This window comes from Oenanthe melanoleuca, chromosome 26 (genome assembly GCF_029582105.1).
Source record: "Oenanthe melanoleuca isolate GR-GAL-2019-014 chromosome 26, OMel1.0, whole genome shotgun sequence".
Classification (NCBI taxonomy): Eukaryota; Metazoa; Chordata; class Aves; order Passeriformes; family Muscicapidae; genus Oenanthe; species Oenanthe melanoleuca.
In genome coordinates this window covers 558,037-585,662 of record NC_079359.1, presented here as the reverse complement: position 1 = coordinate 585,662, position 27,626 = coordinate 558,037, and the positions used below count along the sequence as shown (strand labels likewise).

General features: G+C 50.6%; 1 protein-coding gene across 1 annotated transcript in view; it reads right to left on the bottom strand.

The window, feature by feature from the left end:
- Positions 1-4,322: 4,322 nt before the first annotated feature.
- KCND3 (potassium voltage-gated channel subfamily D member 3) overlaps positions 4,323-27,626 on the bottom strand; it is a 101,744-nt gene continuing 78,440 nt past the window's right edge. Inside the window, exons 3-8 of the mRNA XM_056511631.1 lie at positions 26,444-26,606; positions 15,958-16,059; positions 12,197-12,289; positions 7,927-7,983; positions 6,857-7,104; positions 4,323-4,574 (exon numbers count right to left, since the gene is read on the bottom strand). Coding sequence (XP_056367606.1) covers positions 4,388-4,574; positions 6,857-7,104; positions 7,927-7,983; positions 12,197-12,289; positions 15,958-16,059; positions 26,444-26,606 — 850 coding nt within the window. The 3' untranslated portion in view covers positions 4,323-4,387. The remainder of the gene's footprint in view (positions 4,575-6,856; positions 7,105-7,926; positions 7,984-12,196; positions 12,290-15,957; positions 16,060-26,443; positions 26,607-27,626) is intronic.

Sequence of the window (27,626 nt, the reverse complement as noted above, 5' to 3'; positions counted from 1 at the left end):
TTAAATCTGGTATTTCTGGCCAATTAAAGAAAGATGTATTTTGAATTATCCATGAGCTTTATTCCAGACTAAAGCCACATGTGTTACTTAGGTTGTCTTTAAGGAAAAGGAAAGCAAAAGGTGGCTTTGGAAAGAGTAGAAGGAAGTCAAAGCCTGGGTGTGAAAGGTATTTTTCAGTGTTTGCTGCCAGCTGGGTGTGAATCCTTTTAGCAGCTCAATGCCAGGTGAGAAGAGGAAATCTATTGACAGAATAGGCTGAAAATCCATGAAAATATTTTTCCTTCAGAAAAAGCTTTGGAAAGGAAATAAAATGCTCAGAAAAAGGAGTTGCTCCTTTGATGTTTTTAATATTGCTTTAGGAAAATCTGAAAAAATAATGCCCTTCCACTTGCTTTGTGTGCAAAGAATCTGTTTTTATCTCTTTTAAAGGAACTTTTCTAAAAGTATAAAGTGTCCCGTGGAATTAGAATGGGGAAGCTTTGAGCTGAAGTGCCAGCACTGCACTGACGCTCCTGGGGCTGTTCCCAGAGTCTGTCCCTGTTCCTGGGGCTGTTCCTGTTGCTGTCCCTGTCCCTGTCCCTGGGGCTGTTCCTGGCTGGGCAGGGCCAGGTGCTGGTTCTGGGTGGGCTCAGGGACAGGAGTGCCCCAGGAAGGGTTTGGGGTGCTGGGCAGGCAGGGCAGCACTGGCAGCACTGGAGGCAATGAGCCACATCCTGCAGGTGAAATTCTGCTGAGGGATTCTCAGTGTGCCTTGGCCTCTTCTGTTCCTGATGGATCCCTGTCCTGTCCCTCAGGATGGATCCCTGCAGGATGGATCCCTGTCCTGTCCCTCGGGATGGATCCCTGTCCTTGGGGATGGATCCCTGCAGGATGGATCCCTGTCCTGTGCCTCAGGATGGATCCCTGCAGGATGGATCCCTGTCCTTGGGGATGGATCCCTGCAGGATGGATCCCTGTCCTGTCCCTCAGGATGGATCCCTGTCCTTGGGGATGGATCCCTGCAGGATGGATCCCTGTCCTTCAGGATGGATCCCTGTCCTGTCCCTCAGGATGGATCCCTGCAGGATGGATCCCTGCAGGATGGATCCCTGTCCTTGGGGATGGATCCCTGCAGGATGGATCCCTGTCCTGTCCCTCAGGATGGATCCCTGTCCTTGGGGATGGATCCCTGCAGGATGGATCCCTGTCCTGTCCCTCAGGATGGATCCCTCTCCTTGGGGATGGATCCCTGCAGGATGGATCCCTGTCCTGTCCCTCAGGATGGATCCCTGCAGGATGGATCCCTGTCCTTGGGGATGGATCCCTGTTCCAGGTGCTTTCAGAAGCTTCACTTGGGTGACCTCAGAGGATAAAGGGAGCTAATGGCTCCATTAAAAATGCTCTCAGCCCTGTTTCTCCGGACTCAGACTTCCTCAATTCTGTGTTTTTATCCCCAGGAGCCTGTGCTAGGGAGCTGAGAGCATGGGGCACCTGCCCAGCTCATGGCACAGGCACAGCCTGTGCACAATTCCTGTTTTGTGGAAGAAAACAGAAGCTGTGGCAATCAGAGCCTGAGCAGCCAGGCAGAAACTCCTGGAACTGGATTTCCTCCTTCTTTTTAACCCTTAAAATGGAACGTTTCACTCTCTTTCCAGGATGTTTGACTGACAGCAATGAAAAGCCCCAGCAGTGCTTTGGACAAGGCTGCCACGCTGGCTGCTCACAGGTACAGGCATGGCCAGTGCCTTGCTCAGCACTCCACACTAACCAGGAATGAGAAAGGCAGCATCAAGAATCCAAGTGGAACCCCTGACTCTTGGTGGTTTTCATTCCTGTTCCCTGTGAGCACGGGGCCATTTCACCCTCACTCTGTGCCAGTGGAGATGAGGCTGCAAAGGTGGCAAGTGGTGGAGAGCAAGGCCTCTGATCTAGAAGGGCAGGGGTGCTCAGATGATGACAGTTAATGAAAATAAAGCAATAATTAAATTAAAACATCGAGAAAAAAAAGCTCAGTGATGGTAAGATTAACTGCAGTATAACCTCCTACAGGAAGCAGCACAAGGCAGAGCATTTTAATCTTTTAAAACAGGACTAAACATAGTTTTGGGTAACATATTACAGCACTGGAATAAATGACTGGAAGCTGGTGCAGCTACTGGAGGCTCAGGCACAGCCCTACAGCTGTGTAGGATTTAGGGAGGGTGTTGGGTCAATGCATCAGCCATCACTCACTCCCACAGGAGTGCTGCCAAAGCAGGGTGCAGCTCCTATGTGCAATCAGCATTAATTATCTATACATGTACGTGTCTGCAATTAGTTACATGTGTGTGTATATGTGCAAATACAAATATCACATCGGGAGAGGTTATGACAGATGTTAGAAAAGAACATCATCCCACTGCTGAACCAGCCTCAGGCACTCTGAGCCGCTCCTGGAGCTCTGCTCCTGGTGAATCTCTGCTCTTGGTGAATCTCTGCTCTTGGTGAATCTTTGCTCAGGATGAAGGGGCGCCTTCCCCTGCTCCCCCCGGGCTCTGGGGGTGTGCATCACCTCGGGGATCAGCCAGACAGGGACAGGGGAAGGGGGATGCTCCTGCTCTGCCCTTCGTGGCTCCCCTGGCAAAGGGAGGGCACAAAGGCAAGGAGGAGTTTCCTCCTGCCAGGGGAATCAGCTTCAGGTCCTTGAATTTCCCTCTGAATCCTTCCTAGAGAGGCCCCAGGAGGAGGTGCCAGCCCTGAGCCTGGCTCAGCCCCGGGATGAGGTACCTGGCAGTACCACACAGTGTTCTGCAGTTTTTGGTTAGCTGTTAGTTCAGGGTTAGACTTTTCCCAAAGTAAGTGTAGAACTGGGAATAGAAAATGCTGTCTGTACCACACGTTAGCAAATGTTCTCCCAGCTCCAGTCCTGCTCCCCCTGCTCAAGCAGATCCTGTGGAGAACTGGAATTGCTGACCTTGTCTATCCCCAGAATCAATGCAGCCCAGAAGCCATGGATGGGACAACTGGAGCCCTAAGACTGTGAAAAAGCCAAATACCTCTCTGTCCATGCAAGATATTTGGCTCTGGGGTTAATTATTATCAAGTATAAATCCAGACATCATTTGGCTACTATTTACAATAGGTTATACGTCCAGTGCTAGCAAAGGAATTTCTCTATAGAAACCAAAAGGTAAAAAGCATGGGCATACATTACAAGGAACCTCAGTTAGACTCAGGAACGCTTGATGCAGTTGAGTTCAGTGCTTTCATTCTTTGCCATTTGTTTGTGTACAGTATTAAAAAAGAATCCTACTTTTTTTTTTTTTTCCTTTTTAAAAATACAGAACTGTAGTCTAGTCACATTCTAACAAGTAAGTGATAACAAAAATAGAAAGCAGATACCCAGGTGGGACTAAAACCCTACTAAAGCCTGTCTTCTTTTTTTTGTTGTTGTTGTTGTTGTTGTTTTTGTTTTTCTCCACAAATATGTTTCCACAGACGATAATTAGCAGACAAACACACTGTATGCAATTGCACTGTATTGACCTGAAGGGCGGATACAAAATAGTCTAAATTGGGGTGGCATCGGGGGTGGGAGGTGTGAGTGTGAGTGTGAGTGTGCACAGGGGGTGCTGGCACACCTGGGCTCCTGCGGGCACCACCCTGCCCTCGAGGGCTCTGCACTCACACACACACACACAGAGTGATGCAGGGACTGCTGTGACAGGTGGCTTCTTTTGTCTAAATCTTTTCCTATAAAAGAAAAAAAAAGTGAAATTTTGGTTGGTTTAAAGGTTCTCCTCCATGAAGAAAAAAAAAAAAAAAAAAAAAAAAAAAATCGCAAAATCCATTGTTTTTCACCTCGTCAGTCATTTCCTCATGAATAAATATTATCCATTAAAAACCTTTAAAAAGGTGCTGCGATACACAGTGTTAGATCCCGGTGCCGCGCTGCTGCCGCGGCCGTTCCTCCCCGCGGCGCTGCGGGAGCTGCTGCCCCGGCCCGGGCTCGTCTGTCCCCGCAGGTTCTCCTGCTGCAGCCCCGGCTGCGTGCGCTGCTCCCGCTGGGGCTGCTCCGGCTCGGGCCGGTCCGATCCGGGCTGCTCCGGTTCGGGCTGCTCCCAATTCGGGCTGGTCCGGCTCGGGCTGGTCCAATTCGGGCTGGTCCCGCTGGTCCAACCCGGGCCGGTCCCGTTTTGGCCGGTCCCGCTCGTGCTGGTCCCGCTGGTCCAACCCGGGTCAATCCCGCTCGGGCCGGTCCCGCTGGTCCAACCCGGGCCGGTCCAACCCGAGCCGGTCCCGCTGGGCAGCACGGAGCGGCGCGGGGGGACGGGAGCTCGGGGCTCGGGCCGGTCCCGCTCGGTTCTCGGGCTCGGCTCTCGGGCTCGGCTCTCGGTGCCCGGTGCCCGCTGCCCCCGCACGGGCCCCGCTACAAGGCGGACACCTTGACGATGTTGGGCAGCGCGGGGGGGCCGGGGCTGCCCGGGCCGGGCCGGCTCTCGCCCTCGGGGGTCAGCGCCGGCGGCGTGGGGATGCTGATGATGGCTGTGGTGATCTGCGCCGCTTTGCAGTTCGGTCTCAGCCCGTCATCTGACTTCATGTTGAGGCTGGAACGACTGCAAAACAAATTTAGTGCTTGGCTTGTTTCTCAGAATGGAAAGGATGGGAATGGTTGTGGTTCTTAATCAGGTTCTTATTCAGCTGAAATAGTCGAAGGCTGCACTTAAACAACCCCTCCGTTCCTGCAAGGCACCACTTACATCTACACAGATTACACCAAGCTTGGGTAATGTTCCCCCTGGTTAGGAGACGCTTTTCACGGGGCAAATTGCTCTGTTTCCATTTCCTTCTTGCATAATTCCAGTTTATTTAAAAGGAAGTCTAAACACACTGGCCTGTGTAGTGCATCTTTTGAGAGCACAGGTAGCTCTTTCTGAGAAAGATGTTGTCTTTCTTGCATTTCAAATACCTCTTTCATATTCACCGTCCCTTGATCTTTTCTATTTTATTTCTCTCTGCAGTACTTTCAAGGATGTGACAGCTGGGAGCATTCTTATTAGATCTGCATCAATTGCATCCTATAATTAATTACAGAGGGAAGATGATAGGTTGATTTCTGTGCATCTGCACAGCTACAGGAGTCTGCTATTACCAGCCCAACGTGTTCATTTTCCACACAAGGCCTGTCCTTTCAGAATGCAAAGCTCCCAGTGGGGAAACTGCTGCTGCTGTTCTGTGGGAGTGACTCACCAGAGGATGGTTCCTGATCCCTCAAACACCCAGGAACAAAACCCTGGGCACGAGCTGGGAGTGGGGCAGCCCCAGGGCCTGCTGCTCCTGCCGTGGTAGCCACTACACCCAGCTGCTTGTGCTTGCATTCCACACGAGAAATAACTGAGAAGGTTTTTTTTCTCTCTCCATCCGTGCCCAGTTTGGTAAGCAAGTGAAATAAATGTTGACATTTAAAATATCACCGGCATCTGATTTAGCACCCAGAACAGTTGACATTCCCCTGAATTACTGCTTCAGGTGCTGGTTTAAAACATTGTCATATTGAAACTGAAATAGCTGGGGACATGTTTTGTGCTTGCTCATTCATAATTCATGCTCTGAAATGCCCTTCTGGCACAAAGTAATCACTTGCTGCCCTAAAGGCAGCTTTGTTTCAGTTTCTACATCCCTTTGATAGGGGTGGGGAGAAGAGGAATGGGACGTTCAAAACCAGCCCTGGTGCACAGAAAACGTAATGGGCTGAGAGGGATTTAGAAAGTAATTTAATACTTGCAGGAATTATATGGTGAATAAATGATTCTTTTTTGGCAATTTATGTATAAAATGAAATTTTAAACATTTTCTATTAAGGGACACTTCACTTGTGTCCTTTATGGTTTTTTTAGGGCACAGCTACTAAGACACCGTTGTGAAATTCCTCTTGTTTGCTTCCCAGGGATGCTTAGAGACTTTTGGACAATGAAAATCGTGGAGTGTCCCAGGGGAGCCACATGAGCTGTCCAACAGCTTTGGTGACAGACACTGCTGGCTTTGCCAAGGTCCCATTCCCCGGGGGGCCTGTCCTGTGCCCCACCTGTGCCCTCGGGGGAGAATCCCACCTTTTTATGAATTCACCCCCGAGCTGCACTGGAGTCTCGATTGGATCTGGTTCTTCCCAGGAGCCAGGAGCCACCTCGTGGGTCATTAATGGGAGGGAGACAAAGGTCCCCTTTGTGTGAGGGCACACCTGGCACACCTGCCACAGCCCTGCCAGCCCTGCAGTGGGCACACCCGGGCACACCCGGCACACCTGGGCACACTTGGCACACCCGGGCACACCTGGCACACCCCCGCCAGCCCTGCAGTGGGCACACCCGGGCACGCCTGGCACACCCGGCACACCCGGGGACACCTGGCACACCCGGGCACACCTGGCACAGCCCTGCCAGCCCTGCAGTGGGCACACCCGGCACACCCGGGCACACCTGGGCACACCTGGCACGGCCCCGCCAGCCCTGCAGTGGGCACACCTGGGCACACCCGGGCACACCCGGCACACCTGGCACGGCCCCGCCAGCCCTGCAGTGGGCACACCCGGCACACCCGGGCACACCCGGCACACCTGGCACGGCCCCGCCAGCCCCGCAGTGGGCACACCTGGGCACACCTGGCACGGCCCCGCCAGCCCTGCAGTGGGCACACCCGGCACACCCGGCACACCTGGGCACACCCGGGCACACTTGGCACACCCCCGCCAGCCCTGCAGTGGGCACACCCGGCACACCCGGGCACACCTGGCACGGCCCCGCCAGCCCTGCAGTGGGCACACCTGGGCACACCTGGCACACCCGGGCACACCTGGGCATACCCGGCACACCTGGCACAGCCCGCCCCGCCCGCGCCGCACCTGGTGGTGAGCGAGGGCTGCTCGCTGCACTGGATGTGGATGGTGCTGAGCTCCTGCATGCTCCGCAGCCGCGTGGCCGGCACGCTGGAGTTGGGCAGGTGCGAGCTCTTCTTGTGGCGCCGCGAGCAGCAGGACGTGCTGAGCCCCGCGTGGCTGGACAGCGACGGGCTCCGCGACGAGGGGTAGTTCTGCATGGAGCTCTCCATGCAGTTCTGCTCGAACAGCTGCTCGTCGATGAACTCGTGGTTCTGCGGGGGGAAGCGCGGCGGTGAGAGCCGAGCCGGGCTGGGGCAGCCCCGCGCTGGGCAGAGGCTGCACCGGGCGGCTCTCACTGGGAAGCGACTCTGCCCTCCCTGCAGCCAGGGGGGTTTTGCTCTCCTGGGTACCAGAGGAGTTGCTGCAGTGAGAAAAGCGTCACTGCTGCCTCGCTCACGGTCTGAGATGGTAACTGCTGGGCTCAGACCCATGGGATTTGAATTTCTGTTCGTTTTCCCCTCTGGATTCCAGAATGGTCTCAAAAAGTCTGGAATGCCACATGGTTATGAAACCCAAAAGGAGTCCATGCTCCTTTTTGCCTGGGGACAGGACTGTATTTTATCTGGATGATCACCTGGCCATACAAGTCAGTGCTTGCACTGGCTCTTAGGTTCAAAGCATCCCTGCAGTGCATGAGCTGGGAGGGATAAACAGGGCAGTGAAGAGGGGGAACTGCTCAGGGGGAAGGAAATTCAGAAAGCTGAATCTGTAAAGAGCTTTTGTGCTAAGGAACAAGAATTCCTGAAAGAAAGAACTCCTACGAGTGGCTACCAACACCCGGGTAGAGTGAACAGACTTCATCCAGTCCCTGTCAGCTTCAGAAAAGATGGGAAACAAAAGCAACCATGCTGCAGGCAGCCACCAGACCTGACAGAACAGGGAACACCTCTCACAGGGAACAGGAGCACTGGGAAGCCAAAGGGAGCCACGTGCACGAACTCCCCGGGACAGGAGCAGAAGGAGAAGTGAGCAAACACTGTCCAGACACGTCACAGAGACCACAGAGAACACAGATCGAATCGAAAAGCGAGTACCTTGATGGTGGAAGTTCGTACAGATAACAGGGGATCATCCACAAGATAGGACAATCCCTACAGGACAACATGCCAACAGAAGATAAAAACACAATTCATTGTCCATTCCAGCATTCAGAAGTTTAGTCCCAGCACTGCGTCTCTGGCCTCAGCATTCCAGCTCAGGTTTGAATGGGCAACAGAACCTTCTCTCAGGCCCCTCAGCCAGAACCCTTCTGACAATTCTGAGTGGTTTGTTCATGGAAACAGAACAAAACCCAGAACAACTTTATTACTTTGATCTTTTGAGAGCCAAAGGCAAAGACAAACATTCAGCTGCTGGTTCACAAATCACAGATTGGGATTGTTTTGCTGTTGTTTCACCAGTGGATTGTGGGGTTTGATCAAACTCTCTGAAAACACCGAAGAAGGGTTTGGGTTGAAGGACTGGGTTCAAGGCACTCAGCACTTGGAGAAAACACAGCATGTGAATGTCCAGACTCGATCTGGGAACGAGAGAGGAAAAAACCTCTTTTTGTTTGAACAAACTCCATCTGCTGTGGGAATATGACAAAGTAATCTCTGTTGTGGCAGCTCCAAGTACTCCAGGGTCACTTTGTCATCTGACACAGCAGATTTGTGACCATTCATAGCCACTCAGCTGGAAGTGTGTGCCAGCACAACGCAGAGAGCCGGCCAATAAATAACGGCCTTTGAGAATCCTCTGCCTGCTTTCAGGAAAGGTGAATTGCCCATTGAAACAAGCTTGCAACCATGGTACATTCCTCATTCCATTCCTGCAACTCGCTCACAAAATGACTCTTCAGTGCTTAAAAACGCTTTTACTGCCATTTCAATTTTCTGTCGCAGGGTGTTTGAATAGATTATGTGAAGTACAAGATCTCCAGAAAAACCCATGGAACTTTTTGATAACTGCAGAGCAGGATCCAAACCTGCTGTGTGATTTGGAGCTGCACCATGGCAGTACCTGGCTGAAAACCATGGAAACCCCATTGTGCAGATTCTCCTTCTGAGTTCTAATCAAACTCCAAGTGTTGCTGTTATTGCCACTGTTTGCTGAAAAAGAGGAAGATTTTCAATCCCTGCCACTCCTGGTTTGAGCTGGAAGGATCAGCCTTTGATAATGGGTGGGGTGGCACAGCCAGGGCACCACGCCCAGTAATTAGGGTACCACACCCGCTAATTAGGACACACTTTGGCCAGTCACTCCAGCTGATGGAGGAACTGCTGCAGCCCCAGGGATTCTCAGCTGCCCCTGCAGGTCAGAATTTCTGTGAGCCCTTCTCGAGCCTGCAGCCAGGGCTGGCAGCTTCAGCCAAAAAACGTGTTCCCGTTTTCAAATGGAAGTGCTTTTGTGAAATATGGGTCGTGCTGAAGTGCTGGAAGTTTTAGGCAGAAAGTTTTAAACTGAAGAGTCAGGTTGTGAAATATCTGCTGGTAATGTAACATTGAAATAACGGCAGGATGAGGTGCATAAACAAATCCAGTAGTCATTGACACAGGAAGAATCAGTTCAGGGCCCTTAGAGCTCCTTGGCTCAGGTCACTGCCACTAATTACTCAGCTTCTCCCAGTGCATCTCTGAGGCCCAAGTGGTGCTGCTCCAGCACAAGCCAAACTATGGAAGTGAAGGTGATTTGTCTAAAAGAAACCCTTGCAAGTCAGAAATCAAAAGTACATTTGATGATGGATGCAGATAGAAAAAGGCATGAATATTTCAATATTCTCCCTAGAATGAATTATGGTATAGATAATGTGTTCCTTTACTGCAGAACCTTTTATACAAACCTGGAAGCAGGTTTGTATGTATCAAATAAATATCTGAAATGTTCCCAAAGATTTTGCATACACAATCAGCCAGCAATGCAAACTGAAACTCGCTCTCACCCCTGCAGGGTGCAGAGAGAAAAGTCCTGCTGTACAAACTGCTGGGGAGCTCCGAGATAAATCAGCTGCCTTGCAACCAGAGGTGAGCAAAGATGTGCAGCCTTTAAACCCTGGGGCAGAGCTCATCCTCTCTGGGCCATCCCCAGGGCTGAAGGTTCAATTCCCAGCCTTGGGCACTGGTGACCAGCTGTGGTTTGGTGACCAGCTGTGGTTTGGTGATCAGGTGTGGTTTGGTGACCAGGTGTGATTGGTTTGGTGACCAGGTGTGATTGGTTTGGTGACCAGGTGTGGTTTGGAGCCCCCAGCATCCTCCTCCTCCCAAGGCAGCAGAACTGTCACTCAGTGCTGCCCAGCACTGTGACAGGGAGTGACGTGTGACTGACACACACTGTGATGTGTGACTGACACACACTGTGATGTGACTGACACACACTGTGACATGTGACTGACACACACAGTGACGTGTGACTGACACACACAGGGATGTGACTGACACACATAGTGACGTGTGACTGACACACACTGTGATGTGTGACTGACACACACAGTGATATGTGACTGACAGTGACGTGTGACTGACACACACAGTGATGTGACTGACACACACAGGGACGTGTGACTGACACACACTGTGATGTGTGATTGACACACTGTGATGTGCGACTGACACACACAGGGATGTGACTGACACACACAGTGATATGTGACTGACAGTGACGTGTGACTGACACACACTGTGATGTGACTGACACACACTGTGATGTGTGACTGACACACACAGGGATGTGCGACTGACACACACAGGGATGTGACTGACACACACTGTGATGTGTGACTGACAGTGATGTGTGACTGACACACACAGCAATGTGACAGACACAGTGACGTGTGACTGACACGGTGGTGTGTGACTGACACACACAGTGATGTGTGACTGACACGGTGGTGTGTGACTGACACACACAGGGATGTGACTGACACACACTGTGATGTGTGACTGACACACCGTGATGTGTGACTGACACAGACAGGGATGTGACTGACACACACAGTGATATGTGACTGACAGTGACGTGTGACTGACACACACAGTGACGTGTGACTGACACACACTGATGTGCGACTGACACACACTGTGATGTGACTGACACACACTGTGATGTGCGACTGACAGTGATGTGTGACTGACACACACAGCGATGTGACAGACACAGTGATGTGTGACTCACACAGTGACGTGTGACTGACACGGTGGTGTGTGACTGACACACACAGTGACGTGTGACTGACACACACTGTGATATGTGACTGACACACACAGTGGTGTGTGACTGACACACACAGTGATGTGACTGACACACACAGTGATGTGTGACACACACAGTGATGTGTGACTGACACTGTGGTGTGTGACTGACACACACAGTGATATGTGACTGACACACACAGTGATATGTGACTGACACAGTGATGTGTGACTCACACAGTGACGTGTGACTGACACGGTGGTGTGTGACTGACACTGTGGTGTGTGACTGACACACACAGTGATATGTGACTGACAGTGACGTGTGACTGACACACACTGTGATGTGCGACTGACACACACACAGGGATGTGACTGACACACACTGTGATGTGTGACTGACAGTGATGTGTGACTGACACACACAGTGATGTGACAGACACAGTGATGTGTGACTGACACGGTGGTGTGTGACTGACACAGTGATGTGCGACTGACAGTGATGTGCGACTGACACACAGTGATGTGTGACTGACACACACTGTGATGTGTGACTGACAGTGATGTGTGACTGACACACACAGCGATGTGACAGACACAGTGATGTGTGACTGACACGGTGGTGTGTGACTGACACACACAGTGACGTGTGACTGACACACACTGTGATATGTGACTGACACACACAGTGATGTGTGACTGACACTGTGGTGTGTGACTGACACACACAGTGATATGTGACTGACACACACAGTGATATGTGACTGACACACACTGTGATGTGTGACTGACAGCACAAGGGAAATGCTCTCTGGGTCTCTTTCAGCAGCACTGAAGAAATGGAAATTCTCATTCCAGGACCTCCCGACCCCCCATGCAATGTCTGTGTGCTCAGATGGACTTGGCTGAGGAGCTGCTGCTGCCTCTGTGCAGGGGCAGGGGCTGAGGGGAGCAGAAAATCCCATTTCCATCCCTCTGCACAGGAATTGCTGCTGCTATTTTAAAGGCAGTGAAGCAGAAGTGCCTTTCACCCACTGCAGACTGTCTGGGGAGCCCCCAGGAGCGGCAGCCTGGCAGGGGGTGTGACAGGTCCCCCCGAGCCCCGGTGAAACCCCTCGGGGTCCCTGCTGGTACTTACGGTTGTTTTCTCCAGGCAGTGCAGCAGATGGTGGTGTTGGCTCTCGATTAACGAGGTGCCTTTAGTCATGTGCTGCTCCTCCTCGGTGGATCCCTGAAAAGGCACAGAAGGAGGAGGGGAACAAACCCAAAGAGGTGTAAAAGCAGGAGAGCAAACAGAACCAGCAGCAGCTGTCTCAGGGGTGGAGACAATTCACTGCTGCCAGCTCTCGGCTTTTCCTCCTGACTCTCAGGAAGTTTCCTCAGGTTTTTTTCTTAATGATTTCACTTGTCCACCCAGGTGGATTCAGATTGGATCCAAGCCCTGAGTGTTTCTCGGTGTTAACAGCCAGGGAGGAAATACTGAAATATATAAATATTTATATTATTAATATTTATATTAATATTAATATCTAGGGTTTGAGAATAATATTAGGCACTGTTAATCTTTAGGGTTTGAGTATGATGTTAGACACTGTTCATATTTAGGGTTTGATGATATCAGGCACTGTTAATATTCAGGGTTTGAGGATGATATTAGGCACTGTTAGCATTTAGGGTTTAAGGATAATATTAGGCACTGCTAATTTTAAGAGTTTAAGGGTAATATTAGGCACTGTTAATATTTAGGGTTTGAGGATGATATTAGGCACTGTCAATATTTAGGATTTAAGGATGATATTAGGCACTGTTAGCATTTAGGGTTTGAGGATAATATCAGACACTGTTAATATTTAGGGTTTGAGGATGATAAGCACTGTTAATATTTAGGGTTTGAGGATGATATCAGGCACTGTTAATATTTAGGATTTAAGGATGATATTAGGCACTGTCGATTTTTAGGGTTTGAGGATGATATTGGACACTGTTAATTTTTAGGGTTTAAGGATATTCTCTTAGTGCTGCTTGAGCTGAAACTGCTGTGATTTCACCCTCAGTCTGTGGAGTGCCTTTAGGGTGAGCTCTGTCACCCTGAGGTGCACTAAAGCAGCAGTCAGGTGGTGTAGGGTGTTTCCAGTGCCTCGGAAATGGGGCCTGGTGTCTTCTGGAATAAAATCTGGAAGTGAAAAATGGATGTGCATGGCTCAGGAGAGGAAAGAACATCCTGCCCAATGCTGCTCTAGAGGGGAACTGTGGTTAAAACATTGTTTGAACACACCCCTGCTCTGCTGCCACTCCCAGGCTGCTCTGTGATCCTCAGGTGAAGGAATAACTCTGACAGGTGCCAAAACACAGCTGAAGTGGCACATTAAGGGAGCTGACTTCCTGAACACAGGATTAATAGATTCCTGTGGGAATGCATCTTAGGCAGGTTATGGATTTTTTTGTTGCTGTTGTTTTGGAAGATGAACATTCCCAGATATATTTTTAGAAGTGGCCCAAAAAAAAGAGGGAAAAAACAGTTCCATTTTTCTTATTAACAATCCTCCTGGTGAGGTAACACATGCAGCAGGTCCTGCTGAGATGACTGACTCCACTGAAGTCTGGGTTGGAATATTTCCCATGGAGGTCCTTGGCAGCCCTGAAGCAGAGATGATGCTGCACTAAAACACTGGGAAAGAGAGAGGGAGAGCACATATTGCAAACTGTGTCTTTTTATGAGGATCTGCCTCAGGAAATGGAAATGGGATCTGGAAGCCAAGGCAGGTTGTGTTGGCAGCTCAGCCCAGCCTCTCCCTCTACCTCCCACCCAAAGCAGTCCTGAGGAAAGGGCTCAAGGCTCAGGGACCAGGAATGGGATTTGTGCCCTCTCTTCTCTGGGGCTTTTCTTCAGCAGCTCAGTGTTTCCAGCAGCAAAGAGCAGGAGCCCCCTGAGGCCATCCCAGGTGGAAAGCAGGGACAGACCTGCAGGGCTGCTGATCACCCTGAACATCCCAGGCATTGGCATTTTGGGAGTAGGGCTGAGGAGAGGGATCCTACAGATGCATCCTGAGTTACTGCAGGCAAACAAAATCTGGGTCTTCAGCAGAGGAGTTTGGGAGAGCTGCTGGGGGAAGGAGAGCTCTGCTCTCTGAGCCAGGTTTGCAAGGATCTGGTGCCAGTTGCCATCCAGTTTGCTCTTGGAAGACTTTCAGTGAACTGCTGGCTGCCTGGGGGAGGCTGCAGCACACTCTGCAGTTCTGAAACCCAAAATTCTTCCACTTTCAGTGCTCCATCAGTGGCTCCTGGTGAACTGGTTTTGGGCTGGACTGGCCCTGCCCAGTGCTTATCTGGGGCTTGTGAAAAGGCACCAGAGCTCCCAGCCTGAATATCCCAGCTGCTGGGACATTCATATCCTGGGACATTCATATCCTGGGATATTCACCTCCTGGCACTGCAGCTAAAAGGGAATTTCAGCTGTACAAGGAGATTAGTGCTAAGAGGATATGTAGGCTGCTGCCATGGGAAGGATCTCACCATCCCTCGAGCACTTTTGACACAAAGCTCACTAAAAAAATCTCTGTATGAGAAGGAAACAATCTGGGTGCTTTGTGTGTGGATGGCAAATGGCACAAACCCCCACATTTGTGGAGCTCAGGTCTCTGGAGCTGAGCTCTTCCTGCTGCTGTGCTTGATGAATCCTTTTTTTGCCTTTCTTCCCCTGCTGGGAGGCTCCAGCTGGAGGTGCTGCTCCTTGCAAGGTGGTTCATGCTGGTTCATGGTGGTTCATCAGCTCATGCAGGCGCTCAGGAGTGTTCTGGAATCCTGAGCACTCCTGGGTTTGCAGTGCTTGGTTTGGCTGCAGAGCCCCAGGCAGGGCTGGGTGTCCCTGCTCAGTGCTGGGTGCCCAAAAACGGGGCTGTGGGATGTGGGGCTGTGGGATGTGGGGCTGGCAGAGAACTGTGCTGGTGGCTGCAGGGATTCAGCTGGAATTGCTGCCCTGTGGCTCTGCCATGTGCAGCCCATCCCTGCTGCCACAGCTCCTGGGCAAGGTGTCAAACGGGGCTTGTACCTGGGCAGGGAAGCAGTTTGACACTAATCTGACTGACAAATATGCACAGGATGGAGATAATGTTCTGGTGCCTGTTACAGCAGCTACACACGCCACGTTCCTTTATGTTTTCACAGCTTCCAAAATTTGGCTGTCTAGACTCGCTGTCATTCACATTCTGTACTCTTCAGAAGGGTTTGTTGCTCTGCCATAAAATGAAAGGATGTAAAGCCTTGCCTCGTGGAGTTAAACTGGCCATGTGCACCTGCAGGGAAGAGCTCTCTGCAGTTCTGTAATTAATTAGTGTCGCTGCCTGGGGAGGGAGAGTCATGTTGGGTCTTGGTTCTGGCCCAAGTCCTTCTGGGCTTCTATGATTTAGAGCTGGGAGCCCACCAGGGAGGAAGTTACAGCCAGGAAACCCTGTGAAAACCTGCTGGAGGAGCTCCTATAGATCTACATTTGGTTATTAATGGGCAAAAAAAAAAAAAAAAAAAAATCCTCCAGAACCTCTTTAGAAATGTTTTTGTTTTCCTTCTTGTACCTACTGCAGCTTTGTAGCCAAAATGATAATTTTCCCACTTCTTTTTGGGCAAGTGCCAGAAAATGAACCCATTCAGCCAAATATTTCTCTCAGCCTCGTGCATTTTGGACTGGGGCACTGGCGTGTCAGCTGCTCTCCCTGAGTGGTCTTGGCAGGGAGTTTCTGTTGACAGGAGGAGTGAGGAGATCCTTGGGATGACAGGCTGGAAGATCAAGTGCAGACTGAGCGATCCTGCTAAGCTCTCCTGGCAGTTTGAAAGGCCAGAGAGCAGAAGTTCCAAAGGCAATTTCAAACAGGTTGCAGCTGAGCCCCCAGCCCGCAGGTGACTCACCGTGAGCTCCAGCGCCTCGTTGAGGAGCCCGTTGCGTTTGCTGTGCAGGTACGCGTTGGAGCTGCCGGTCTTGGCCACGCGGATCCGCGCCAGGCGCGCCTTCTGCGGGGAGAGGGGATATGGGGTGAGAGGGGAATGGGGGGATAACGGGGGAAAGAGGGGAGATGGGGAGAGGGGATAATGGGGGATAATGGGGGAAAGAGGGATATGGGGTGAGGGAATAGTGGGGGGATAATGGGGAGAGAGGGATATGGGGTGAGGGGAATAGGGGGGATAATGGGGGGAGAGAGGGGAATAATGGGGGGGAAAGAGGGGATATGGGGGATATGGGATGGGTTATAATGGGGGGAGGGTGGGGAATAATGGGGTGAGAGAGGGGATAATGAGGTGAGGGATGTGGCAAATAAAGGCATTAGGGATGGGGGATAATGGGATGGAGGATGGGAATAATGGGGTGAGGGGTGGGGAATAATGGGGTGAGAGATGGGGACACAAACGACAGGGTTAGGGATGGGAAACAGTGGGAAAATGGGATTAAGGATGGGGTTAGGGATGGGGGAAATAATGAGAAACAATGGGATTAGGGATGGGAAACAATGGGAAAATGAGGTTAAGGATGGGGACACAAACAGTGGGGTTAAGGATGAGGACACAAACACTGGGGTAAGGGCTGGGGAAGCAGGGCTGGGGGATGCTCTGGGGTGCTGCAGCCCCTTTACAGCTCCCAGAGCTCCCTTGGGGTGAGGTGCAGAGCACTGCAGCCTGTCCTGGCAGGGCTCAGGGGCTGTGGGAGCTGCTCAGAGCCCTGCTCATGGGCCTCCTCCATTCCTCACCTTCCCTACCCTGCAAACCCCTCTTTGTGTCAAGAAAAACTGAGAACCAACCTCTTCCCTTTTGATTATTTCTGATAATTCCTTTTAGCATTTTAGTTTTTCTTTTCAATCCCTGCCTGCTTCTCTGTCGAGTGATTTGCCTTTTTTTTTTTTTTTTCTTTTCTACTGTTAATTTATGACTCAAACACCATTAAAAGTAAATACATGAAATAGCTGCAGCTATTAAAAAATAATTACATTGTGCTGTGGTTTAAAATGCTGCATAATCCCTTAAATAACATGGAGCTCGTGATTTTCCCTTCTAATTAGAGGTGCTAAGGGGGAAGTGCTGTAGGAAGAGGAAAGACAGGAGGCAAAAATCTGCAGTGGGTCCAGAGAGTGGAGCCATTTCAGCAGCTCCATCTCTGTCCAGGTGTGTGTATTTCCAGGACTGGAAATATTTGGAATATTTGTTTAACCTTGTGCTCAAGCAGATGATTTTCCAGGCAAAGCCAGGCACAGGGTAAAGTTTGCAGCTTTAATTGGGTGACACAGACTATGACCAGCCTGGAAAATAGGTCTTCTCATGAGCCCCCCAGAATGGGGCCATCTGAAATTTGCTTTATTTTCCACACCTCACCTAGATTCCCTTGTCCCATTTAGCTGTGAGCCTCCTGCTCAGTGAGAGTGAGATCCCAGTGCTGGGCCTGGGACAGGGCAAGGCACAGGCTGAGGACACGAGGAAGGGAAATTGGCTCCTCACTTCTCTCCAGACTTTCCCTGCTGCTGTGCTGCTCCTGGCTCTGGAAAGGACTGGACCAAAACCCCTGGGCACTGCTGGGATGGGATGGGAGCTGTGGGACTGAGCAATATTCCATTTCCCAGGGACATGGCACTGTCCCTCTGTCCCTGACAATCACATTTCCATTAAACTGTTTCTGCTAAACATGAGCCTTTGTGTGTCTGTTCCTTATTCTCACAGTGATCCTTCTCCTCCAACCAGGAGTGGATTTTGGGTGCAGTGCTGCTTTTTCCAGGGATGCTCTGATGGTCACCACTGCAGAGTCCCATTTCTCTCTGTGCCTGATAAATATCAGCTCCTTTGCCAGTGCCCAGCTTATCTCACCTGCAGGAAAGGTTCATCCTCATCCTCAGTTCAGTCAATTGTCAAAGTGGATTCAGTCTCAGGCTGTTGTAATGAACATTATTCCCTTTGCCTCCAGGCTAGCAGGGGATCAAATATTAATAGCTGGAGTGGAGATGGTTCTGAGCTCTGCTCCCTTTTCCTTTGGAAACAGGGCCACTTGCTATCTAAATAATTAAGCCCCACAGCTTTTGTAGTTTAGAGCAGACGTTGTTATTTTAGAAAATGTCAGTGGGGCAGGACAGAAGTCAGTCCTGCTCTGCCCACACAAAGGACTGGCTGGGATCATCACAGCACCCAGCTCTGGGGCCCCACTGGGATTAAATCTGGTAGATGTCTTGATTAACTCAGCTAGAGAAATTAATTAAAATTGGTGCCTAAAATTGGTTGGGCCCTCCAGACAGTTTCCTCCATTGGACTAGAAACAACTCTAAAACAGCAGCTCAGGTTTTTCTGTGGTTTTGTTTCTGTGTGCAGACTTGAATTATCTGGGAAGTGTCTCTGCCTGTGACAGGTGCCTGTCCTGTGCCTCTCTGGGGTCTGGCACTTTGATCAAGGCTTACAGTAAGGAAAGGTTTAAGATCTCCCAAATTCTGCCAGGTTTTACCAGATGTGGGCAGGTTTTTGTCCTCCCTGTCCTGCAGAGCTCAGCTCCTGGTCTGGGCACAGATGATGGGCAAGGGGAAGCTGAAAATGTCATTTTTGAGGGAATGGTTGTCTTGTGCATCTTCTCCCCCAGATGTGGCAGACTAAAGGTCAGCAGGGCCTGAGATCACTGCTACTGAAATAACCCCTGCACAGGAGGCTAAAAAAGGAAAAGCAAACGGCACACGGTGTCTGCATGGAGATGGGGAGAGGAGTTGCTAGGAAACCACAGGATCTCAAAATGCATATGACCTAATCTGGAAGATAATTTATATGATGAAAATAATAATACTAATGACAGCCACTTACAGGTTGGAATGATGACTTTGGTTCTCTTGGAGCCCACGTGCAGCTGGGGCAGGATGGAAGGCAGGGCTCAGGAGCTGCTGGGCTCTGCTGGATTTTGGGAGGCTGGAGGCTCAGAGCAGGCAGGAGGGGCAGTGCAGACCTGCCCAGGTGGGGAGGCTGCAGCATCCTGGGTGTCTGCACTTCCTAAAGCCAAGAGAGAAGAGCCTGGGCTCATCTTGTTGCTTTTTGGAGAAGTGCAGGGAGCAGGAGTTGCTGGCTGGGAGAAATGCTTACCAGATGGCAGGCTCAGGAAACAGCTAATTATTATTTATTAATGATTTTCATCCAGTTCTTATGGAGATAACGCTCACTCTTGATTTATGTGACATAAAAAACTATTAAGCTACAACCCATGACACAATTCCATATTTGCCAGACAAACTCAGCTTTCCAGCTGTTCTGCTCTGCAAACACTGCTGGGCTTTTAAGGCTGAGATGCAGCTGCTCTCCAGAGTCATCAGCAGAGTGTTTTGGATCCATTTTTTTTTCCCTCAAGGTGAAATATCACAGCCATTCAGCAAGTGCTTGATTCTCCTGCTTTTGTCTGTGTCTGTTGCTTGTTTGGGGTTTGGAATTTAAATTCTAGATGGAAAGAACGTGGTTGGTTCTGGAAGATGGGAAAGGTGACGAGCAGATTGTGGAGTTAAACAGAGCACAGCACTGCTGCAGGATCTCAGAGAACTTTTTCTTCTCCTTTTAACCTCTTTTTTTTTCCTCCTAAGAAACAAAGTATGCACATTTGGATTTTGCTTCTTTCAAACCTTTCCATTGAATGGCTTCTGAGCCAAGTTCAAATATTCTGTCACTTTTGCTTTGGGGGAGATCTTATAGAGCTGCATATGGAAATGAGGTAGTGTAGAACTCATTAAATTCCTATATAATTTGATAGAACCACTTACAGTCAGACCTTGATCTTATTTTGGGCCTCTTCATCACTTTCCAGAGATGAAAGATTCCCCTCTCCTCCTCTGTGCCTCTCCTTTTAATGCTACCTTACCCTTGGCACCATTAAAGCAACAGAACATCATTTCCAATGAACTTTATCGTTTAATCTTTTCCATCTCTGAGGAACATCATGTTCAGGCTATTTATAGAACAATGCACAGAATATGGAGTTTAATGGGTCTGGGCCCCAGTCACAGATATCCTGATTAAACAGGGAGTTCTCAAAGGGTCACAATATGCAAAACTGGCAGGATGGGCCTGGTCCTCTCCTGCTGTAAACTTCTTTTTGTATATTCTCATCTTGAGCTTGACAAGCTCTGGCTCAGATTTAGTGAAGCTCTTACTCCTGCAGGACATTTGTTTCAGAAATTCTTTCTTCTGTTTAGAAAATTCCTTCTGATTTCCAGCCTGTGTGTTGTCTGTGCACTCACCCACCCAGTGAGGGTTACAGCCAGACCCTGGCTGGGTAAGGATTGACTTTGTGGACACTTTTACCTCAATTGAATTATATTTGCTGAAATTGCTGCAACTTGGCTGAATCTCAAACTTCCTCTCTGCTGAAGCTCCCAGCCCAGCTGAGTGACAAAACCACCTCTCTTCCCTTGTCTCTCCCTTCTTGAAATGATAACAGAAGAAATTCCTACATACACATTTTTATAGTAATTAATGCTGGGACAGATTTTTGGAGCTTGGGTCAGAATTGCTCCAAGGATGTAGTTAAAGATCTGCTCAGTTGTACTGGGAATAATCTGGGATAACTGGAATTGTTATGGGGTGTAATTCAGGGTGTCACAAGTTGCCTAGAAACTCAAGAAAAGACTGTCACACTTTTCTGCATGATGAGCAGAGATGCTGCTGCTCTCCATCAGCCCAGGCCAAGGCTCAGTGCAGCACCTGAGGCCAGGTGTGATGAGCAGCTGCTGCCTGTGATTTATCTGCCTGTCTGCTCTTTCCAGAGCTCACCTCTATCACATCCTTCACACAGCTCACACCCCCAATTAACAGCTAGAAGGGGGGCTGGAGGAATTGACAGGGTTTGATGTGGTGTCAGTGCCCAGCTCCCAGCCCTGACGAACGAGCACTAATTAAAGGAGGGAATGGCTCAGGTGCTGCCCAGCACAGGTTCAGGATGGATGGGCCTGTTTGGAGGCTGAACCATAAAGTGGAGCTGACTGATTTCAGCTCCTCCTTTCAGAGGAAACAGCTCCTTGTCTTACACCATTTGGGGATCAGGGAATTTGGAATAGCTGAACTGATGGAAAATGTTATTTTGCTTTCCTCGATGATATGAAAGAAAAGAGGAAGGATTCCTGGTTGGCTTATTTGTTTGGGTTTTTTTCCCCTGAACTCTATTAAGGGATGTGACAAACAGAGAAAGAGGTGCCTAGCCCAGCAGAAATGAAACATCTTTTTAAAAAAATAATAAAAAAGCTTTTTTTCCCCTGTCAAAGACTGTTAAATATCAACAACAACAAAATCATATTCCACACAGATTCATTCTGGTTGAAAAAAAACCATGTTCTTTAAATGTCAGCCAGCTCCAGTTTTAACCTTATTGTTTCTCTCTCCCCCTAAGTTCCCAGCCCCATCCCCTGCTGGCACTGACTCATGTTCTGTCACTGAGCCCTCCTCACACAGCTCCAGTCACTTCTCCTGGCCCTTCATTTCCACGCTGAAGTTCACTAACCCACCTCCGAAATTTAGGGTGTCAGCTGAAAAACAGAACGTCTCAAAGCTGCCTCCCCTGCTCTGCAGCAAATCAATTACTGTAATGGGCTGGTTATTGGCAGCTGTGTGGGCTGCTCCTCGTGGGGATGGGATGACACAGAGCCAGGGCTGAGCCCTCCCCAGCAGCTCTGCTCTGCTCCCAGCTCTGGGACAGGCTGTTCTGCATCCCTTTGTGCCCCGGCTGGAGCTGGGGCTGGAGCCCCTCTGGAGCATCTCCACAGTTACCTCCTGCTCGGCTGGGAGATGGAATCAGCTCCCTGCATCCCTCCTCTCCTGCCCAGCATCCCTCCCTGCTGCTGGAACTGTGATTGATGCTTTCATTCATCCCCAGACAATGAGTTTACCCCTCTGCTCTCACAGCCTGGCACAGTTTTCAGCCTGATATTAGAGTTTTATGTGGGAGCAGCTCTCCAAAACGACTCTGTCCTGGGTAGTCCTTGCCTAAATCCGTGTTTGGCTCTCTCCTGGAAGCTTGCAGGGTGGAATGAGAAGTCTGCCTCAAGGCTTTTTGCAGTACATTGCTTGTTCTCAGGGAGCCAAAGGGCACGGGATAATAAATGGAATGAATTGAACACCCTGAGAGGCTGCAGTCGTCAAAAGCACATTTACTGAGGCTTGAAAGCAAGCCCTGTGATTTCCCAGGGTCTGTGTTTGTTGGCAGCCTCAGTGTGAAGTGCAACATGTCCCAGCATCTCTGCCCATTTAGCAAATCCAACCATTACATGGCAAATGCACTCCAAGCAGGGCTGGGCTTTTCTTTATTCCCACAGCACCCGAGCATTTCAATTTTCCCTGAATTTGTGGGTGCCTCATTTTGAGGGGCTGCCCTTTGAACCTTTGCCTTTCCCCGAGCTGAGACCCAGAACAGCCCTGCTGAATTTGGGCCCCTGTGTCACCCCGATCCCTCCAGCCCTGCCTGTCCCTGCTGGGACCAGGACCCTTCTCCAGCCCCTACAATGAGCTGCTCTCCTTCCCCCTGCTGCCAAAGGAGCAGCATCTCAGAGCTGTCACAGCTGCCTCTGCCTTTCCTTGCCGGGGTGGAGGAGTGGGAGGTGTTGTCCCCCCCAGCAGCAGCTCCTGCCTCCTTCTCCTCCCTGCTGCAAACCCAGCACAGCTCAGGGGCTCCTCCAGCATCATCTGAATTACAAACTCCTTCTATTGTCAAGCCTTTTAAGTGTCACATTCTCTTTTAAATCCGAGGCTGTGACATTCGCTGAAGAACAGCAGCGTTTCAAAGTCAGGAAGGTCTATTCTTAGCACATCAGTCCAAAAAAGGAGGAGAAAAAAAAAAAAAAAAAGTCGTTGGGGAAGGAAAAAAACACAACAATTTTACCAAAATGAACCTTGTCACAAATGATCAATTTGTCTTCCATCCACACTGACCTGCTCTTGCTGCATGCCAGAGGACAGAATCTGATGCCACAGCACAATGAATTAAGATTTGCCAGATCTCCTTGTAATTAATTGTCTCACAGTACAGGTTTGGCAAAGAATAATTTATCTTTAAAGTGATTAGATCACCGGTGGTTGGGTTTTGTGTTTGGTGGGGGTTTTTTTCTTTTTAAGGAACATTTCTCCTCAGTTAGCTGAAGAATAGATGCTGATGAGTAACAGCTACCTCCTGGTATTTTATTCAAGTTACTGAAATACCTCTTCCTGCTAGACCAGAGTCCCCTCAGGAGCTGAGAGGAAAAGTTAGGACTGAGCTCAGCAGAGCCAGAGGGACCCGGGGCTGGGCTGGGCTGTCCTGGTGCAGAACCCCAGGGCTGGAGGCTCCAGCTGCTCTCACAGCCACCCTTCAAATGGGAATGCCAACCCAGCCAGGCTGATTGTACAGAGCTTTGTTATTTGTCACTGGAAAATCTCATCTGAGCTCATATAAAATAAATTCATAAGGTCTGTAGCCTTATCTTGGAATCTACCTGTACACTGTAAAAGTTTTGATTCTCGAACTAAACAGAACTTTCAAAGTTTTTATCCTAACGCATGCCCAAGAAACTGCTCTTCAATTCAAACAGAACAATCCTTCACTGAGTTCCTGGTGTGCTAAAGGAAGGCACTGTGTGGATTCAGAGCTGCCTCCCAAATTCTGTTATAAGGAGCTTCTGCTGGGGGCTCTTCATATTCAAGGGCTGAGAGAGAAAAGAGATTTTTCCAACCTTCCTGAAAAAGCCATGCAAATGTCTGTGTAACTTCAATGAGATGGGGGCAGAGTTTGGACTGTTTCTGAAGATTCAGTTCAGTGTGGGATGGTGCTGGAACAAGTGTGGTACCAAAGCAGGTCCTGAACCTCCCCCTGTGCATCCTGACCATCTCTGAGGGACTGTCACTAATGTGCTTCTCTCTCTTCCCTGCTTTTTAGTATTCATGCAGTGCTGATCATGTGAAAATTACTCACACTTATGACTTGAGAAAAGTTTCTTAACTGAGAAATTCCACCAATATCAAGGGAATTAGAAATTCAAATGGGGGGAAATTATACACTGTGTGTGTCAATACAGCAAGCCTTTATAAAAGCTGCAATCAATCACATTGGCATCAAAGATGTGGGACTGTTCCCTGTCTCCAGGTGGATCACAGTGAAGGAAAGGAGAAGCTGGATCAGAGGGAGAAACCTTGGGTTGCTGCCCTGTCCAGGACAGAGCTGCAGTCAGTTCTGGGGTCTCTCTGGAGGTGACCCAGGGTTATTATTGGCCCATATTTGTTATCATGGCCCAAGTCTTGCCTGGCCCTTTGCTTTGTGCTCGGGCTGGGCTGTGCAGCAGCTTCTGTCTCTGTTCTGGTGCTGAACAAGTCCTTCCTCTCAAAGCCCTCAGCTCCTGAAATGGGCTGGACACTGGGACACTGTCCCCAAGAGCCTCTCCTGAGCACCCCTGTCCTCGCCCAGCTTGGACACCTCACCTGTTCCTGTCCCAGGTGAGATCCCAAATCCTCAGGGCAGCTCACCTGCAGTGGCAGTCACTGAATGATGCTGTGATCCCTCTGCCAGCTGCTGCAGAGCAGGCCATGAACAGAGGGCTTTGCCTCACCTTTGCCCTCTTTTACCTGCTGTGCTGTGCCCCTGATGGAACAAACACCTCCCCTGGTTTGTAGAACCCAGCAGTACTGCCTGGGGCTGCAGCTGATTCCTGCACCATCCCTGCTGCTCCCCTCTTGTGTTTTGACTGCCAAATGTTGTGGTTTTGTGGGTCTTGTATCTGAGCTCTCTGCTGTCAGCTCCCTGAGATGTGAGAAGGAGGCACAGCCCAGATGCTTGCCTGGAGCAGAAATAACACTTTTTTCTACTCCTGTTCTCCATCAGGCCCCCTGAGTCTTGAATTTCTGGCAGACAATGTTCCACAGGGAGAACAAGAACCTCAGGCCTTTGGTTTGCAGTTGCTGTCAAAACCTGATTCTGGCTGTGGTGTAATTTAGCAGATTGAAATAGAGATACAGTAAATCTGTTGTGCTCTCCTAGTGACTCAGTGAGCTTCCACTGGCAAAAACTGCTCAGAATTTGGAATATCCAGCAATCCCTTCACGTTTCCAGGGGCTTTTGTGTATTGACAGTGTTGCAGCATAGCTTGGAGGGGTCTGTGTGCTGCTAAGTGCCTGCTGCTGGATGGGTGTGTTAGAAACGGCAGAGACAACGAGGAGCCAAAGGACAAACAGCTCCTGGGGATGACTGAAGGGTTCCTGTGCACACAGCCATACATTTATTTCAGAGTATGGGGGAAAGGTGAGTAATAACACCAAAAATACAGCAGCACAGAGTGTGCAGGAGTGAGGACTTTGGGGGTGCAGCTTTGATGGAGCACACTTCTGTTTCCCAGGTGGGATGTATAAATTATCCTGGTCGGACTTTGGGTCAACTAGGGCTGAAATTTTGTGGGATGTTATGAGTTTATTTTCCTTGTGCTAGAAATGTGTTAGACAGATTATTATCTGGGTGTAATTTTATGACATACAAAAGGAAAATTTTGTCCAGGAATCCATCCAGGCTTTGTGAGGTTTCCACACGAGCCTGGTGTGAAATGTGGCTCAGTGCTGGATGCCATCAGAGCATTATAACACGTGGTGGGGGTTCTGCAGCTGAAATTTGGCAACAATGGTTTTCCAGACCACAAGTCCTGGAGAAAAGCCAGGCAGGCACTCCTGTGCCATACTTGGTTCTGTTTTGGGGTGTGTGTTTTGTTTTGGGGGACAGCAGTGCAGCCCTCCCCTCTGGGGCAGTGGGGTCCCACCTGTGCCTTGGCAGGTGTGAGTTTGGGCTCCTCCTTGGAGCTGTTTGTGCTTTTTTGGTGCTGGGGGTTCTGCCTGTCCTGTGTCCCTTCCCTGGGGCACTGGCACGTTTTGGTGTGGGGATGGTTCAGGGGGGATTGTGTGAGTGTGGCTGCACAAGTGTGAGGGTGGCAGTGCCCCAGTGTCCCCTGGCCCAGGAGGGGCAGGAGGGGACAGCAGGGGACAGGAAGGGACAGGAGGGGATAGGAAGGGATGGCAGGGGGCAGGAGGGAACAGCAGGGGACAGGAGGGACAGGAGGGAACAGCAGGGGACAGGAGGGGACAGGAGGGACAGGAGGGAACAGCAGGGGACAGGAGGGGACAAGAGAGACAGGAGGGACAGGAGGGAACAACAGGGGACAGGAGGGGACAGGAGGGACAGGAGAGAACAGGAGGGACAGGAGGGGACAGGAGGGGACGGAGGGGACAGGAGGGGACAGGAGGGGACGGCAGGGGGCAGGAGGGACAGGAGGGACAGGAGGGGATGGAGGGGACAGGAGGGGACTGGAGGTGACAGGAGGGGACAGGAGGGGACAGGAGGGGATGGCAGAGGACAGGAGGTGACGAAGGGGACAGGAGGGGACGGCAGGACAGGGTCTCTCACCTTCTGAGCCCGGCGCTTGTCGGCGCGCTGGTTCTGGTGGTAGATGCGGCTGAAGTTGGAGACGATGACGGGCACGGGCAGCGCGATCACCAGCACCCCGCTGAGGGAGCAGATGGAGCCGAAGATCTTCCCTGCGATGGTCTTGGGCACCATGTCCCCGTACCTGGGCACAGACACACACAGCCCTCCTTCAGACACAGCTGCCAGCACCTGGCACCGACAGCGCGGTGGCACTGCCGGGGACGGCTCGTGGTGCCACCCCGGGCTGGGCACAGGGACCTGGGCTGGGCACGGGGACCCCAAACTGGGCATTGCCACCCCGGGCTGGGCATGGGGACCCGGGCTGGGCACGGCCACTCCAAACTGGGCATGGCCACCCTGGGCTGGGCATGGCCACCCCAAACTGGGCATGGCCACGCTGAGTTGGGGACGGCCACCCCAAACTGGCCACGGCCACCCCAAACTGGGCATGGCCACCCCAAACTGGGCATGGCCACCCCAAACTGGCCACGGGGACCCCAAACTGGCCACGGCCACCTTGCCCTGCCTGGCAGCCTCGCTGGCCCAGGCGAGGCAGGAGCTCTGTGCTGCTCAGGCCCTGCTGGGTGTTTCCATTCCCATCTCATTCCTGGGTGTTTCCATTCCCATCCCTTTCCTGGATATTTCCATTCCCATCCCTTTCCTGGGTGTTTCCATTCCCATCCCTTTCCTGGGTATTTCCATTCCCATCCCATTCCTGGATATTTCCATTCCCATCTCTTTCCCAGGTGTTCCAATTCCCACCCCTCTCCTCCTGCTCCCAGCTCTCCCTGCAGGTGACCCCAGAGCTCTGAGCTCTGCCCTGCTGGGGCAGGTTCCTGGATTTTCATTCCCTGCCATCCAGGTGCAAATGAGGACTGATTTCCTCCTCCATTTCAAACCCCAGCAGTTTCCCTGCCATCTGCACAGCCAGAAATTTGGGGGTTGTTCAAATCTGCATTCAGTAAAAGGTGAATTCTCAGGGATATGAGACCAGCTGAAAAACATTCCCACAAAGCTCTGTGTTGGGTTGGACCCAAGAATCTCGTGCTGTAATTTGTGCTGCATAAAGAGCGTGTGGAGCTGATGGAGCAAGGGCAGAGGAGGCTGTGGAGACGCTCTGAGGGCTGGAGCCCCCTGCTCTGAAGAAAATCTGAAAACAGAA